This window comes from Panthera onca, chromosome D4 (assembly GCF_046562875.1).
Source record: "Panthera onca isolate mPanOnc1 chromosome D4, mPanOnc1 haplotype 2, whole genome shotgun sequence".
Lineage (NCBI taxonomy): Eukaryota > Metazoa > Chordata > Mammalia > Carnivora > Felidae > Panthera > Panthera onca.
The window spans coordinates 87861013-87873531 of NC_138351.1; the positions used below are offsets into that span (position 1 = coordinate 87861013).

General features: G+C 54.1%; 1 protein-coding gene across 2 annotated transcripts in view; it reads left to right on the plus strand.

Moving 5' to 3' along the window:
- TBC1D13 (TBC1 domain family member 13) overlaps positions 1-12388 on the plus strand; it is a 30416-nt gene extending 18028 nt beyond the window's left edge. For both annotated transcript variants that reach the window (XM_078436404.2, XM_078436403.2), the window contains 6 exons: positions 1857-2016; positions 5133-5343; positions 5914-6077; positions 8179-8339; positions 8764-8821; positions 9685-12388. In XM_078436404.2, coding sequence (XP_078292530.1) covers positions 1857-2016; positions 5133-5343; positions 5914-6077; positions 8179-8339; positions 8764-8821; positions 9685-9750 — 820 coding nt within the window. In that variant the 3' untranslated portion in view covers positions 9751-12388. The remainder of the gene's footprint in view (positions 1-1856; positions 2017-5132; positions 5344-5913; positions 6078-8178; positions 8340-8763; positions 8822-9684) is intronic.
- Positions 12389-12519: the final 131 nt, after the last annotated feature.

Here is a 12519-nt window from a genome sequence, read left to right on the forward strand (position 1 = left end):
ACCTTGGACTTGATCCCAAGGGCATGGGGCAGTCATGCAGAGGTTTTGAGCATAGGAGTGACAGGATCAGATGAGTGTTTTTTGAAAACTTGTGAGCCTCAGTGTGTGCCTGGGCGTGCTTTTCCGCTTGGCAGAGAGACGTGGAAACACGCTCCTGCTTCCTGTGGGGTTGGCGAGTCTGGCAGTGGGTGGGATCTCCCACAAGGCTGTGTGAGGAGCTGGAAGGGAGGCCTCCCTGCAGTGGGGCTGAGTGGTTGGAGCTGGAGATCTGCAGTTTGCCGGGTTTCAGTTCTGCTTTCACCGGGTGCCGGCCGTGTTTCCGGGCCCTCGCGGCCCTGGGCGCTGCTCCTCTGTCCGTGCTCAGCTTGTCCGGCCCCATCTTCAGATGGCCCCAGGTGGACACCCAGCCCAGCGCGGCTCAGCCAGGATGCAAAAGAGGGTCTCGCCTCCTGCCATTCTCAGGGCGGAGTTGGGGCGGCCTCTGTGCACGAGGCGTCTTGACAGTTTGCGTCAAGAACCATGTCTTGAACCCGGTTCTAGAGAAACAGGTTCTGTCTCACACTGGTAGCGATTGTAGCATGTCATTCAGTGTTTTTGGGGGGGCAAGTTTGCAACGTGCTAGGTGTAAGAAGTCTGGAAAGCGTGCCTGTGCTGCAGTAACGTGCACGAGAAAAACTTTACCTGTTGAAGTGACGCAGCGATGTGGGTCCATTATATCTCAGTAAAACTGGAAACGAAACGAAACCAAACCTATGTGATCGCATCGTAGAGACTGTCTCCCACCTTGAGTTTTCCTCTCCCTCTGTCCTGGACGTCTTCCTGTGTCGGCTGTATACTATCCTGTTACACAACGTGCAGCATAACCATTTTATTCAAGTTAGTTTATCAACATAACCATTTTAAACCACACTGCACTGAACACCCTATATGTATTAGATATTTTTTATTTTTTAGATAAATACTTTTGACATGGAAAGATGGTTGTGGTTAAAGAGGAGAATTGGATTATAAGACCATAATGACACTTAAAAATTTTATATGTGTGTGTATCTATATGGAAATACAAATCAGAATGTGGGTATTTTAGGGACACGCGGATGGCTCAGTCAGTTAAACATCTGACTCTTGGTTTTGGGTCAGGTCGTGATCTCGTGGTTCGTGGGTTCGAGCCCTGCGTCGGGCTCTGTGCTGATGGCTCAGAGCCTGGAACCTGCTTCGGATTCTGTGTCTCCCTCTCTCTCTGTCCCTCCCCCGGCTGCACTCTGTTTCTCTCTGTCTCAAAAAAGAATAAATGTTAAAAACAAACAAACAAACACTAAATTCTTAAAATGTTACAGGGCGTGTGGGTGGCTCAGTCAGTTGTATTCGATTCTTGATTTTGGCTCAGGTCATGATCTTGCAGTTCATGAGTTCAAGCCCTGCATTGGGCTCTGTGCTGATGGTGTGGAGCCTGCTTTAGATTCTCTGCCTCCCTCTCTCTCTCTCTACACCTCCCCTGCTTGCTTTCTATGTCTCCCCCTCCCCCAAAAATGTTACTAGTTTTTTTTAATTTATTTTTTTATTCTTAGAGAGAGAGGGCAGGGGAAGGGCAGAGAGAGAGGAAGACAGAGAATCTAAAGACAGCAGAGAGCTCGATGCAGGGCTCGAACTCACCAATGGTGACATCATGACCTGAGCTGAGCCGAAGTCGGATGCTTAACCACCTGAGCCACCCGGGTGCCCCAAATGTTACTAATTTTTTAAAAACCACAAAAAATGCCTTTTGGAATAGTGGAGCACCCGGCAACAGGGTGCTGACGAAATGCTCCAAACTTTCATTCTGAGTAACAGTGCTCTCTCCTGTTCCCTCTTGACAGGAGGTTGTGCCCAGATATATCTTTCTTCCAGAGAGCCACCGAGTACCCCTGCCTCCTTATCCTGGACCCCCAGAATGAGTTTGAGACCCTTCGTAAACGGGTGGAACAGACGACGCTGAAATCGCAGACAGTGGCCCGGAACCGGAGCGGAGTCACAAATGTGAGAGCCAGCCCGGGGGCCCCAGGGACGCCCCGTGACAGCCTTTTCCTTCCTGCTTCCCTCGGAGCACTGGCCACCGGCCGTCTGCCCTGACAGCTACCCAAAGCGACCTTGGTCCTGCCAGGTCCACCTCTGGGGCTCTTCTGCAAGTCAGCTATCAAAGTCTGGGGGTGTGGGGGGCCGGGGGAGGGTCCTCCCGCGTGCTGAAGGAGCAGCAGGGGAGATGCCTCTTGAAAAAGCGATTACACGCTGATGAGAACGTGTGGGAGCAGTGAGGCAGTGAGGAGCTCACCTGGCCTTGGTGTCCCGGAAGACTTCCCCGAGGAGGTGACATTTCAGCTAAGAGGCCAGGAATTAGCAGGAAAGTGCGTTCCAGGTGGGAAGGAGGGCATAGTGGAGGCCTCAGGCAGGAGTGAGTGTGGTGTGTTCAGGGAATAGCAGAGTCCGGCCAGGCAAGAGGGGGGCACCGCCAGAGGATGCTGGCAAGGTCAGCGGCTGTGAGGCCACCTAGGGGCTTCTGAGCATTCTAAGCAAAGCGGGGACGTGATTCCGGTCTGCTTTTGTGACGGATTGCCGTGGGCAGTTGCCGTGGGGGTGTTGGAAGGGTAGGAATGGAGGACGGGAGGCGGCCGCTCTGTCCAGGCACAGGCAGGTGGGGGCCAGGGTGAAACGTGGATAGACTTGAGAGATCAGGAGCTAGAATTGCTAGGGCTTGCTCTGGCCAAGTCGCACGGAGCGTTTGAACCCCAGTCTTCTAGCAGATTCCTGTACCTCTGAGAAGCAGCCTGTGGCCAAATGAAGCGTAGTACCTTCTTCCTGAATTTACACCTATGTTTGAGTACATGGAACTCCCGCTTTTTCCTCAAAACTTTTCATTGTCCTCCAACAGTAGAAAAATCCTTCTCTGTAACCTCCAACAGACTCGTGACATATAATACTGCAGAAGCTTTCTTCCCTCAGGTGGAATGACTGATCACATCTCTGTGTCTTTCGGATAGCAGCCATTTTCTGCTGCAGGGGTGACACGGGCAGTTAACAGCTGATCCCAGGGTCCCATGTGCCCGGGACAGAGTGACATGTGCCAGGGGGTGCAGAATGCTTGGCTGGCCACGTGGGCGACCCTACTCGCCGCTGATGTCCTGGCTACAGGGCAAGGTGCGGACCTGGCTTCACTCATTTCACTGTAGTAATTGGGGTCTGAGAGCGGAGCTCTTCCCCATTTTAGGTCTTGATCTGGTCCTGGTGGCAGAGAACCTGACCAGAAGCTGCATCCCTAGACCTCGGGACCTGCGGTTGGGCCATTTAGTTCAAGTTGAACATCTGTTTGACTTTGGGGGAAGTAACACCAGCCTCACCTTCCTGGGCCTCCACCTTCTCCCCTGTAAACTGGGCAGGATCATTTCCACCATGCTGGCTTTTGAATCACCAGGAGGTTGAAATGAGGTCACGGCTCTGCAGATTTTGGGAAGGCTGCAAGGCATTTCTCTGAGGCCTGGGCTGCAGGCTGTGGAGTCAGCCAGTCTGGGCTCAAGTCCTACTGTCACCACGTAGTGCGAGACTTTGGCGAGTGACCTAACATTTCTGAGCCTCAGTTTCCTCGTCTTCAAAATGACGTTGAGCAGGTATTCTAGATTGTTCAGAGGACTTCATGGAGGAATGCTTGCAGAGCACGGTCTTGCCCATGGAAAGCTGTCAGTGAATGTTAGCGATGTGTGCGTGTGAGCACACATGTACACACGTGTATATGTTTGCACGTGCGTGTATGATGGGGGAGGGACTTTTTCTTCAGGATCCTGTGCTTCCCGGATGGCTTCATATGCTGGCCCTGCCTGTGTTTGCCTGCAGCTTTCTCACACAGGGAACCCCCGGCACCTGGATCTTTGCGGCGCCCCTGGGGGCTCCTGCCAGCACCGCTGTTGGAGACCTCTGCTCTGTCGCAGGAGGATCCCTCTTCAGCAGGGATCCCTCTTCTGTTTATCTCCCAACTTTTTCTTTTTTTTTTTTAAATTATTTTTTTTCAACGTTTTTTATTTATTTTTGGGACAGAGAGAGACAGAGCATGAACGGGGGAGGGGCAGAGAGAGAGGGAGACACAGAATCGGAAACAGGCTCCAGGCTCCGAGCCATCAGCCCAGAGCCTGACGCGGGGCTCGAACTCACGGACCGCGAGATCGTGACCTGGCTGAAGTCGGACGCTTAACCGACTGCGCCACCCAGGCGCCCCACTCCCAACTTTTTCTTAATGAAAAAGGTGAAACGTTCGCAAAAGTTGAAAGAAGAGTACGATTCCCAACTGTATACTTTCCACCTAGATTCAACAGTTGTGAATGTTCTGCCATATTTGTGGGTGTATTATATGTAGAGAGAGTAAGTTGCACACGCCCCGACCCTTCGCCCGCGAGTACTCTTGTGGGCGTCTCCTGGGAAGGAGAACATCCTCCTTTGTCACCGTCCTCACATACGAAGATTAACAATAATTCCACAGTAACACCCAACTTCCAGCCCGTGATCGGATGTCCTCAGTTGTGCCAAGGATATTTTAGTTATTTGACTTTGCATCCGAGACCCATTAAGGTGTCTGTGTGGTATTGAGATGTTATATTTCATTAGTCTCTTGATCTCAGGGAGGCCTCCACTTCCGCCCCCCTCCCCAACAGCATTTGACTTTTTGAAGGATCTTGGCCAGTTGTCTGTTTTTGACATATTTACAGGTTTTTAAAAAAGTAAAGAATAACTTCCATGTAGTAAAATGCACAGATCTCAAGTACGCAACTAGATGAACTTTTAGTTACGTATACGCCCAGTCAAGACACTGAACGTTTCCATCATCCAAAAAGTTCCTTCACGCCCCTTCCCAGTCAGTGCCCCTCACCTCAGAGGTAAGCGCTGTTCTGGTTTTTGGCACCATAAATTAGGCTTCGGCCCCGCTGCCTTGTGGAATACCCCACGTTCTGGGTTTGTCTGCCTGTTTCTCCCTGTGACATTGGATGCGTTCCGCTGTGCTGTGTACTCCCCATAAGCTGGAAGTCGAGTCTTGCCTGAACGGCAAACATTTCTGGCGGGAACGCGTTATCTCTGCTGTCGCCGCCTCACCGGCTCCTCCCCTCTTTCCCCAGATGTGCTCCCCACACAAGAACTCCACGCCCTCTTCCCTGAACGAGTATGAGGTGCTGCCCAACGGCTGCGAGGCCCACTGGGAGGTGGTGGAGCGCATCCTGTTCATCTACGCCAAGCTCAATCCTGGCATCGCTTACGTGCAGGGCATGAACGAGATCGTGGGGCCCCTCTACTATACCTTTGCCACCGACCCCAACAGCGAGTGGAAAGGTAAAAGGCCTCTTGGCTGCCCGCACCCCTCGTGCGGCTCCCTAGAGAGAGGGGCCCAGGAAAGCCTGGCTGATGGGCCTTATCAGGCGCTGCGACTCGCGCCCCACCTCTGGGCCTCTTCTTCCCTCTGTCAGAGGTGAGAGGTTAGCCTGGATCATCTCTGAGGTCCTTTCCAGTTCAGGCCTTTTAGGATGTGGGAAGTGTGTTGAGCTCTCAGCGTGGGTAACGGAAGTTCTGATAAAAGGAGATGACCGGTACATTCCGGAAGCTGAATGACTGACAAGGCTTCAAGTAAATGGTTTGAAAAGTGTCCTCAGAAGAGCATGTAATCAGTTACTAAGTGAAATGCACAGTGTTGCCCGAAGGTGTGAGAAGAAAGACGTGGTGTCCTTAGTCTGGGGGCGGAGCGTGGTCAAGGATAGAGGAGGGCCCGGGCCGGACCAGGAGGGTGGGCGGCCCGGAGGAGCTCAGAGGCAAAGGGGGAGACGTCGTGCACGGGAGAGGTGGAGTGCGACGCAGGAGGGCATCAGTTCCCTTGCAGCTGCTCCCCCTCCCCCCACCCATCGCCAGAGCACGCCGAAGCGGACACCTTTTTCTGCTTCACCAACCTCATGGCTGAGATCCGGGACAACTTCATCAAGAGCCTGGACGACTCCCAATGTGGCATCACCTACAAGATGGAAAAGGTGTACTCCACCTTGAAGGATAAAGACATGGAGCTCTACCTGAAACTGGTGAGGACCACGGGGCCAGGGCAGACGGACGGGAAGGGGCACAGATAGCAGGCCTCCTCAGCACCCCAGGCCGGGGGCAAGTTCTGGCTTGAGTCTGGGAATGGAGAGTGGCTGCTCCCGCTGGGGAGTGCTGGCCTGAAAGCTGGGGCCCGACCGGGAGACCGAGGCAGCAGTTGACGTGGGAGCCTAGCAGGCCGGGCACGAAGAGGAAGTTGATAGGGTGCCTGTCGTGGGCCAGGCATGATGCAGTGTGTTTACTGTAGACTAAATGACTTTAGCTTGGTAGCAGTCCTCTGAGAAAGTGCAAGCTTCATTTTTATTTTTATTTATTTATTTTTAAGACGTTCATTTATTTTTGAGAGGGAAAACACAAGCGAAGGGGAGAGGGCAGAGAGAGAGAGGGAGACAGAGGATCCGAAGCAGGCTCTGTGCTGACAGCAGCGAGCCTGATGTGGGGCTCGAACCCACGGACCGCGAGATCATGACCTGAGCCGAAGTGGGACGTTCAACTGACTGAGCCACCCAGGCGCCTCTGAACTTCATTTAAAAAAAATTTTTTTTTTTTTTTTGGGGGGGCGCCTGGGTGGCTCAGTCGGTTAAGCGTCCCACTTCGGCTCAGGTCATGATCTCACGGTCCGTGAGTTTGAGCCCCGCGTCGGGCTGTGTGCTGACAGCTCAGAGCCTGGAGCCTGCTTCGGATTCTGTGTCTCCCTCTCTCTCTGACCCTCCCCCATTCATGCTCTGTCTCTCTCTGTCTCAAAAATAAATAAAACATTAAAAAAAATTTTTTTTTTAATGTTTATTTTTGAGAGAGAGACAGAATGTGAGCAGGGGAGGGGCAGAGAGAGAGGGAGATACAGAATCCGACGCAGGCTTCAGGCTCTAACCTGTCAGCACAGAGCTGTATGTGGGACGTGAGATCTCACGAACCGTGAGATCATGACCTGAGCCGAAGTGGGACGCTCAACGGACTGAACCACCCAGGCGCCCCTGAACTTCATTTTTAAAAATTAAAAATAATCTAAAAAGTTCTTGGAGTGTCATTCCCTATTTATTTCGGAAAACAGTTTTGTGAAAAGAAACTATATAAAAACAATTTTGTGAACAAGAAGATACATATAAACAGATCCCTTTAAACAGATTTGGAATTATGTTTTTGTTATTTTGTAACATGGTTTTTCAGTTAGTAATACTCACTGGCTGACCAGACGGCTCATCTCTATGGGGAGTAATTGTCTTACAAGGTGTTGTACAGAGAGTAAATAAATGAAATAATATACTTCACATGTGAAGCACAAGGCTGGGCTTATCGTAAGTGCCCCGTAATAGTCTGTCTGTCCATAAATCCAGGGTTATAATCCATACTGCATTTTAAAAAAAATTTTTATTTATTTATTTAAAAAAAATTTTTTTTTTTTTTAAGGTTTTATTTATTTTTGAGACAGAGCATGAACGGGGGAGGGGCAGAGAGAGAGGGAGACACAGAATCGGAAGCAGGCTCCAGGCTCTGAGCCGTCAGCCCAGAGCCCGACGCGGGGCTCGAACTCACGGACCGCGAGATCGTGACCTGAGCTGAAGTCGGACGCTTAACCGACTGAGCCACCCAGGCGCCCCCCAAAATTTTTATTATTTATTTTTGAGAGAGACAGAGACAGAATCCAAGTGGGTTGGGGCAGAGAGAGAGGGAGACACAGAATCCGAAGCAGACTCCGGGCTCTGAGCTGTCAGCACAGAGCCTGGCGCGGAACTTGAACTCACAAGCTGTGAGATCATGACCTGAGCTGAAGTCGGCCGCTTAACCGACTGAGCCACCCAGGCGCCCCCATACTGCATTTTAAAAGAATCCGAGCCATTTGTAAATCTAGGGAGCTTACATAAAAGCACGGATTTCTGGCTCCTCTTGAAAAATCGAAGATCTGACAGCACCGGCCGGCCACAACAGCAGCCGTCCCTCTGGTGGTCGAGTGCGGCTCTCCGGGCGGCCCCAGTGCTGTCCCCCCGCACCCCCCCCAGCATGCCCGGCGCAGACGCGCGGCCAGTCTGATAGGCCACATGACACTGCACGGCGGCTGACCGCCATGCCCGCGCCTTGTCTCCCCAGCAAGAGCAGAACATCAAGCCCCAGTTCTTTGCCTTCCGCTGGCTGACACTGCTGCTGTCCCAGGAGTTCTTGCTGCCTGACGTCATCCGTATCTGGGACTCCCTCTTCGCCGACGACAACCGCTTCGACTTCCTCCTCCTGGTGTGCTGTGCCATGCTCATGTGAGTGGACCGCGAGCAGAGGGCCGGGGCTGCTCGTGGGCAGTGAGCCTCTGGATTTCTCGGGCGGGTGTCACACTGCGGGTGGTAAGGCGGGAGCAGGAAGGGGCCTGCTGGGCCCGCGCTCGGTGGCCCAGGGCTCTAGCGCTTTGCTGCTGTGTTCTTTTTTTTTTTTTTTTTTTTTAAGTTTATTTATTTTGAGAGCGAGAGCGAGCACGTATGTGCATGAGCAGGTGAGGGGCAGAGAGAGGGAGAGAGAGACAGAGAGAGAGGGAGAGAGGGAGAATCCCAAGCAGGCTCTGTGCTGTGAGCGCAGAGCCTGACTCAGGGCCTGATCTCACCAACGGTGAGATTACGACCTGAGCTGAAATCAAGAGTCGGTCGCTTAACTGAGCCGCCCAGGCGCCCCTCTGCTTGTTTTCCTTAGACTGATCCGGGAGCAGCTGCTGGAAGGGGACTTCACCGTAAACATGCGGCTCCTGCAGGTAATGGGGTTCGGGGGGCCCAGCTCAGGCCCTGGTCGTGAGACAGGTACTTACAAGCACCCACCGCTGCCAGCCGCTGTTTCAGGCTGGGGTCAGGAACAGGGCAGAAGAGTCCAGACTCCTGAGGCAGATCTGGGTTAGGATCTGGGTTTGAATTCTGGTCCTGCCACTTGAGTGGTGTCGCCTTGAGTGAATGACTTGGCGTCCCTGACCCAAATGTTCTACCTGAGTTCATCTTACCCGGGGCCCGGCGGCGCCCGGTACGTTGTGGTGCTTGTTGGTGAAAGTGCTCAGACCTGGGGGAGGAGGTTGGGGCGCAGTGGTTCAGAACGTAGGCTCAAGAGTAAACAGCTCTGGCTTCACATCTTTGTACTGCTGTGGTAGTCATGTGACCCAAGCCAAGAGATCGCCTCTCCAGGCCTCAGTGTCTCCAGTGCCTGGCCTGGGGTTGGTTTTCAGTAATTTGACCAGGTCTGTAAAATGGACACAGTCATAGTAACTTTCTCACCAGACTGACGAGGTGACCCACTGAGCTAATGCATGAGCAGCATCTGGCCCACGACCAGGCTCGGGATGAACGGTGCTTGGGATTCGATGGCAGGAGGGAGGGGAGGGAGGGTGGCCCGAGTCCTAAGGAAGGGGCTGTGGCACTGGTCGGTGCTGATTGGGTCGGGTAAGCTAGTGCAGCAGCGGGTGTAGCGTTAGCAAAGGTTTGGGCGACATGCAGGTGTCTTTGGCCTGTGGCCCCTGTCCCTCCGGCCCGGGGCCCAGCATGGTGACAGGGCCCAGTGGGAAGGAAGGGCATGTAGTGGTGAAAGGTGAGCTGACTTAAGAGGCATGTTGTTGACCTTTCCCCTGCCCAGGATTACCCCATCACAGATGTCTGCCAGATCCTTCAGAAAGCCAAGGAACTCCAAGACTCCAAGTAGCCTCCTGGCAAGAGGCCCAGGTTTGGGAGAGAAGACACCGACCCCTGTGCCCTGGCTTCTGGGACACGCAGAAGCCTGTGGGATCCCAGCCAGCCTGAGGGGAAACTGCAGGATTGGCCCACTCCAGGCCTCCTCACCCGGCTCCCTCGCCCTCGGCCGCTCCCGCTGGGGACACACTGTGCCATGTTCCTTCCTAACCACGCAGCCCTAGCTCTCTCCCTGCTCTTCATCCTGGGGACCTTTTGCCCAGGCTGCCGAGCAAGGCTGGAGCTCATGGGGTGGTTTTCCGGGGCTGGGGCACATTGGGGGCACTGGGGGCCGACAAGGGTCCTTCCCTGCCTCTGCTCGGCTGCTCCCTTCTTGTTCTTCTGCTCTGGTCTTCTGGGCTCTGGTCTCGGGAGGTGCTTGGCAAATGAGCCAGAAACCACTTCTTCTGGGGGTTGGTGCTTAGGCTTCTCCATGGGGAAGGTGACACTGTGAAGGAGCTAAGAAGCTGCCAGGCCCAGGTCAAACTCTCTGTCCCTCTCCCTGCGAGTGTGTGTTTCTGTCTGTAGTCCTGGGTGGACGTGTATGTATCTCTTCATCTCCCGGGTGTCTGCTGCTCCTGTGTGGTGTGTGTGTGTGTGTGTGTGTGTGTGTGTGTGTGTGTGTGTCCATGTGTATGGGAGGGGGGTGGGGTGTCTTTGGTCCCTCGAGGGCTCTTTCTCCTCCCCTTCTCCCTCTGCCTCTTTCACAGAGGGGGTGTGTGACTCACTCTCGCTCTGTCTGCCCCTCTGTCGTTCTTCCTCTGCCCTTCTCTCTTGGGGTGCCTTATCCCCAGCTCTTCCCCCTCCGCCCCTCCACGAACCCCAGAAACAGAATGAGGAGTCTGGCTCAGCGAAATCCCTGGGGGTCAACCTTGGCCTTTGCACCCTGTTCACATTCCCAGCCCTGGGCCCCCAGGTCGCACAGACGGGGAGGGAGTCCACAGTGCCTCAGCGCAGGGTCCTGAATTGACTCCCAACAGAAATCTTGGAAACCAAAAGCTGCTGAGAAATGATGGCCCGCAAGGCTTTGGGCCCCTTACCCTCCTTTCTGCCCAGGGGATGGAGGAAGGAGAAGAGGGAGAGCTGGGGCTTCCAGAGATTCCCCCAAAAGGCCCTTCTCTCCCAGAGGAAAAGGACCTGAAAGCGATAGTGTACCGGGGGTTGGGATCCAAGTGTTTCAGAAGAGTCGTCATTCTTGTGGCTTCCAGGTCCCAGCCCAGGGCAGTGAGTCCCATAAAGGGCAAGTGGGACCAATGGGAGTCTCCCTGGGCCAGGTGTAGCTGAGCTTAAAGGCCCTGGATCCTCTTGGTGCCAGGAGAGCCGTATCTCGCCCAGGCAGGCTGAAGGAGGTGCTGGCCCTTCCCTGGTCACCTGCTTGGGCTGTTCCCAGGGTTTGGGGCAGGGACATTCGGAGCAGGAGCAGCTGGCTACTCTTGCCGCGGGGCTGTGGGAGGAGTGGGCACATTCTGACCAAGGCCCGCCCTCCTGTGAGGAGACAGGTGGTTTGGATCTGGAAGGCTGGGCGATACAGCAAGCGGCCTCCGCCTCAGACTGGCCAGCAGTGGCCCTTTTGTCCCCAAAGCCTTCCCGAGTCTGGCAGCCAGGACTTTGTGCTGCCTTCCCGGGCCCGGCTGTGGGGCCCAGGAAGAGCTGTCCCCAAGTGGCTCCTGTACCAGGCCGTACCTTGGATGCTGCTGGGACTTTACGCACTTGCCTTTTTGCCGCCACCCCTCCCAACATACAGTACTTGGGAGATTTTTTTACTGTATTTATTCAGACTCCTAGTTATTTATTGCAGACTGGCAAGTGCTTGGTTTGGGGATGAAGGGTGGGGCTGGGAAAGTATACAAGCAGTTGGAGGTCTTCCTGACCTTCCAAGGTCAGAGTCAGCATCCTCTCCACCTGCCTGTGGGACCTTCCTGGTTTTCCAGCAGGTTCTGGCTGGGAGGGCTCTGAGCTCTGTACTGCAACTGAGTGTAAGGGATACAACAGGGTGGGTGTCGTCTCCAGACTGCAAGACCCCAGCATGGCACAGAGACCCTGCTTCCCACCAGCCTGGCTCAGCCTCTTCCCAGAACTGGTCAGCTGGTGGTTCAGTCCCAACTTGGAGCCCTTCACAGCCTGAGGCTTGGGCCACAGCCTGGGGCCCAGCAGCCTGCTCAGGACACCTGATGCATTCATTCCCTCTTGCCTGTCCCCCGCCTACCCTCCTGCGGCCATACTACTTGAGTAACTGCGTCTGATTGGCCTCAGTGGCAGACTTAGGTCCAGTGCTCTTTCCTTGACCTTGGGATGAGGATCGGGAGCACAGGGACCATGTCCAGATTACACGGCGCTCCCCAGTGGGATACTGCCTGAGGAAGGGACAGGCCCTTGGTGATTTCCCCTCCCCAGACTCTCAAGGGAGGTGCCTTGAGAGCCAGCGTGCCCAGGGCTTCCTGGTTGGGAGCTGCCCCCAGGACTTTGGACACTTAGAGATTGGGCTGTAAGAATTCTGCAGGTCTCACTCCAGGGTCAGAATGGAAGTCTGCTTTTGTTTTTTCATCTGTTTTATTCCTTGAATCAATGCTGTTGATGACCAGTTGTCTTTAATAAATCATGTGTTCTTTGCATTGGGCATTGGTGCTGTGATGGGCTGACACCTTTGAGGCCTCAGGGGAAATCCGAGTGGGGGTGGAGGAAGAGGCTCTTGAAAGTGGGCAGAGAACAAGGCCAGGAACCTCTCGTTGGAAGAGTCCGTTCG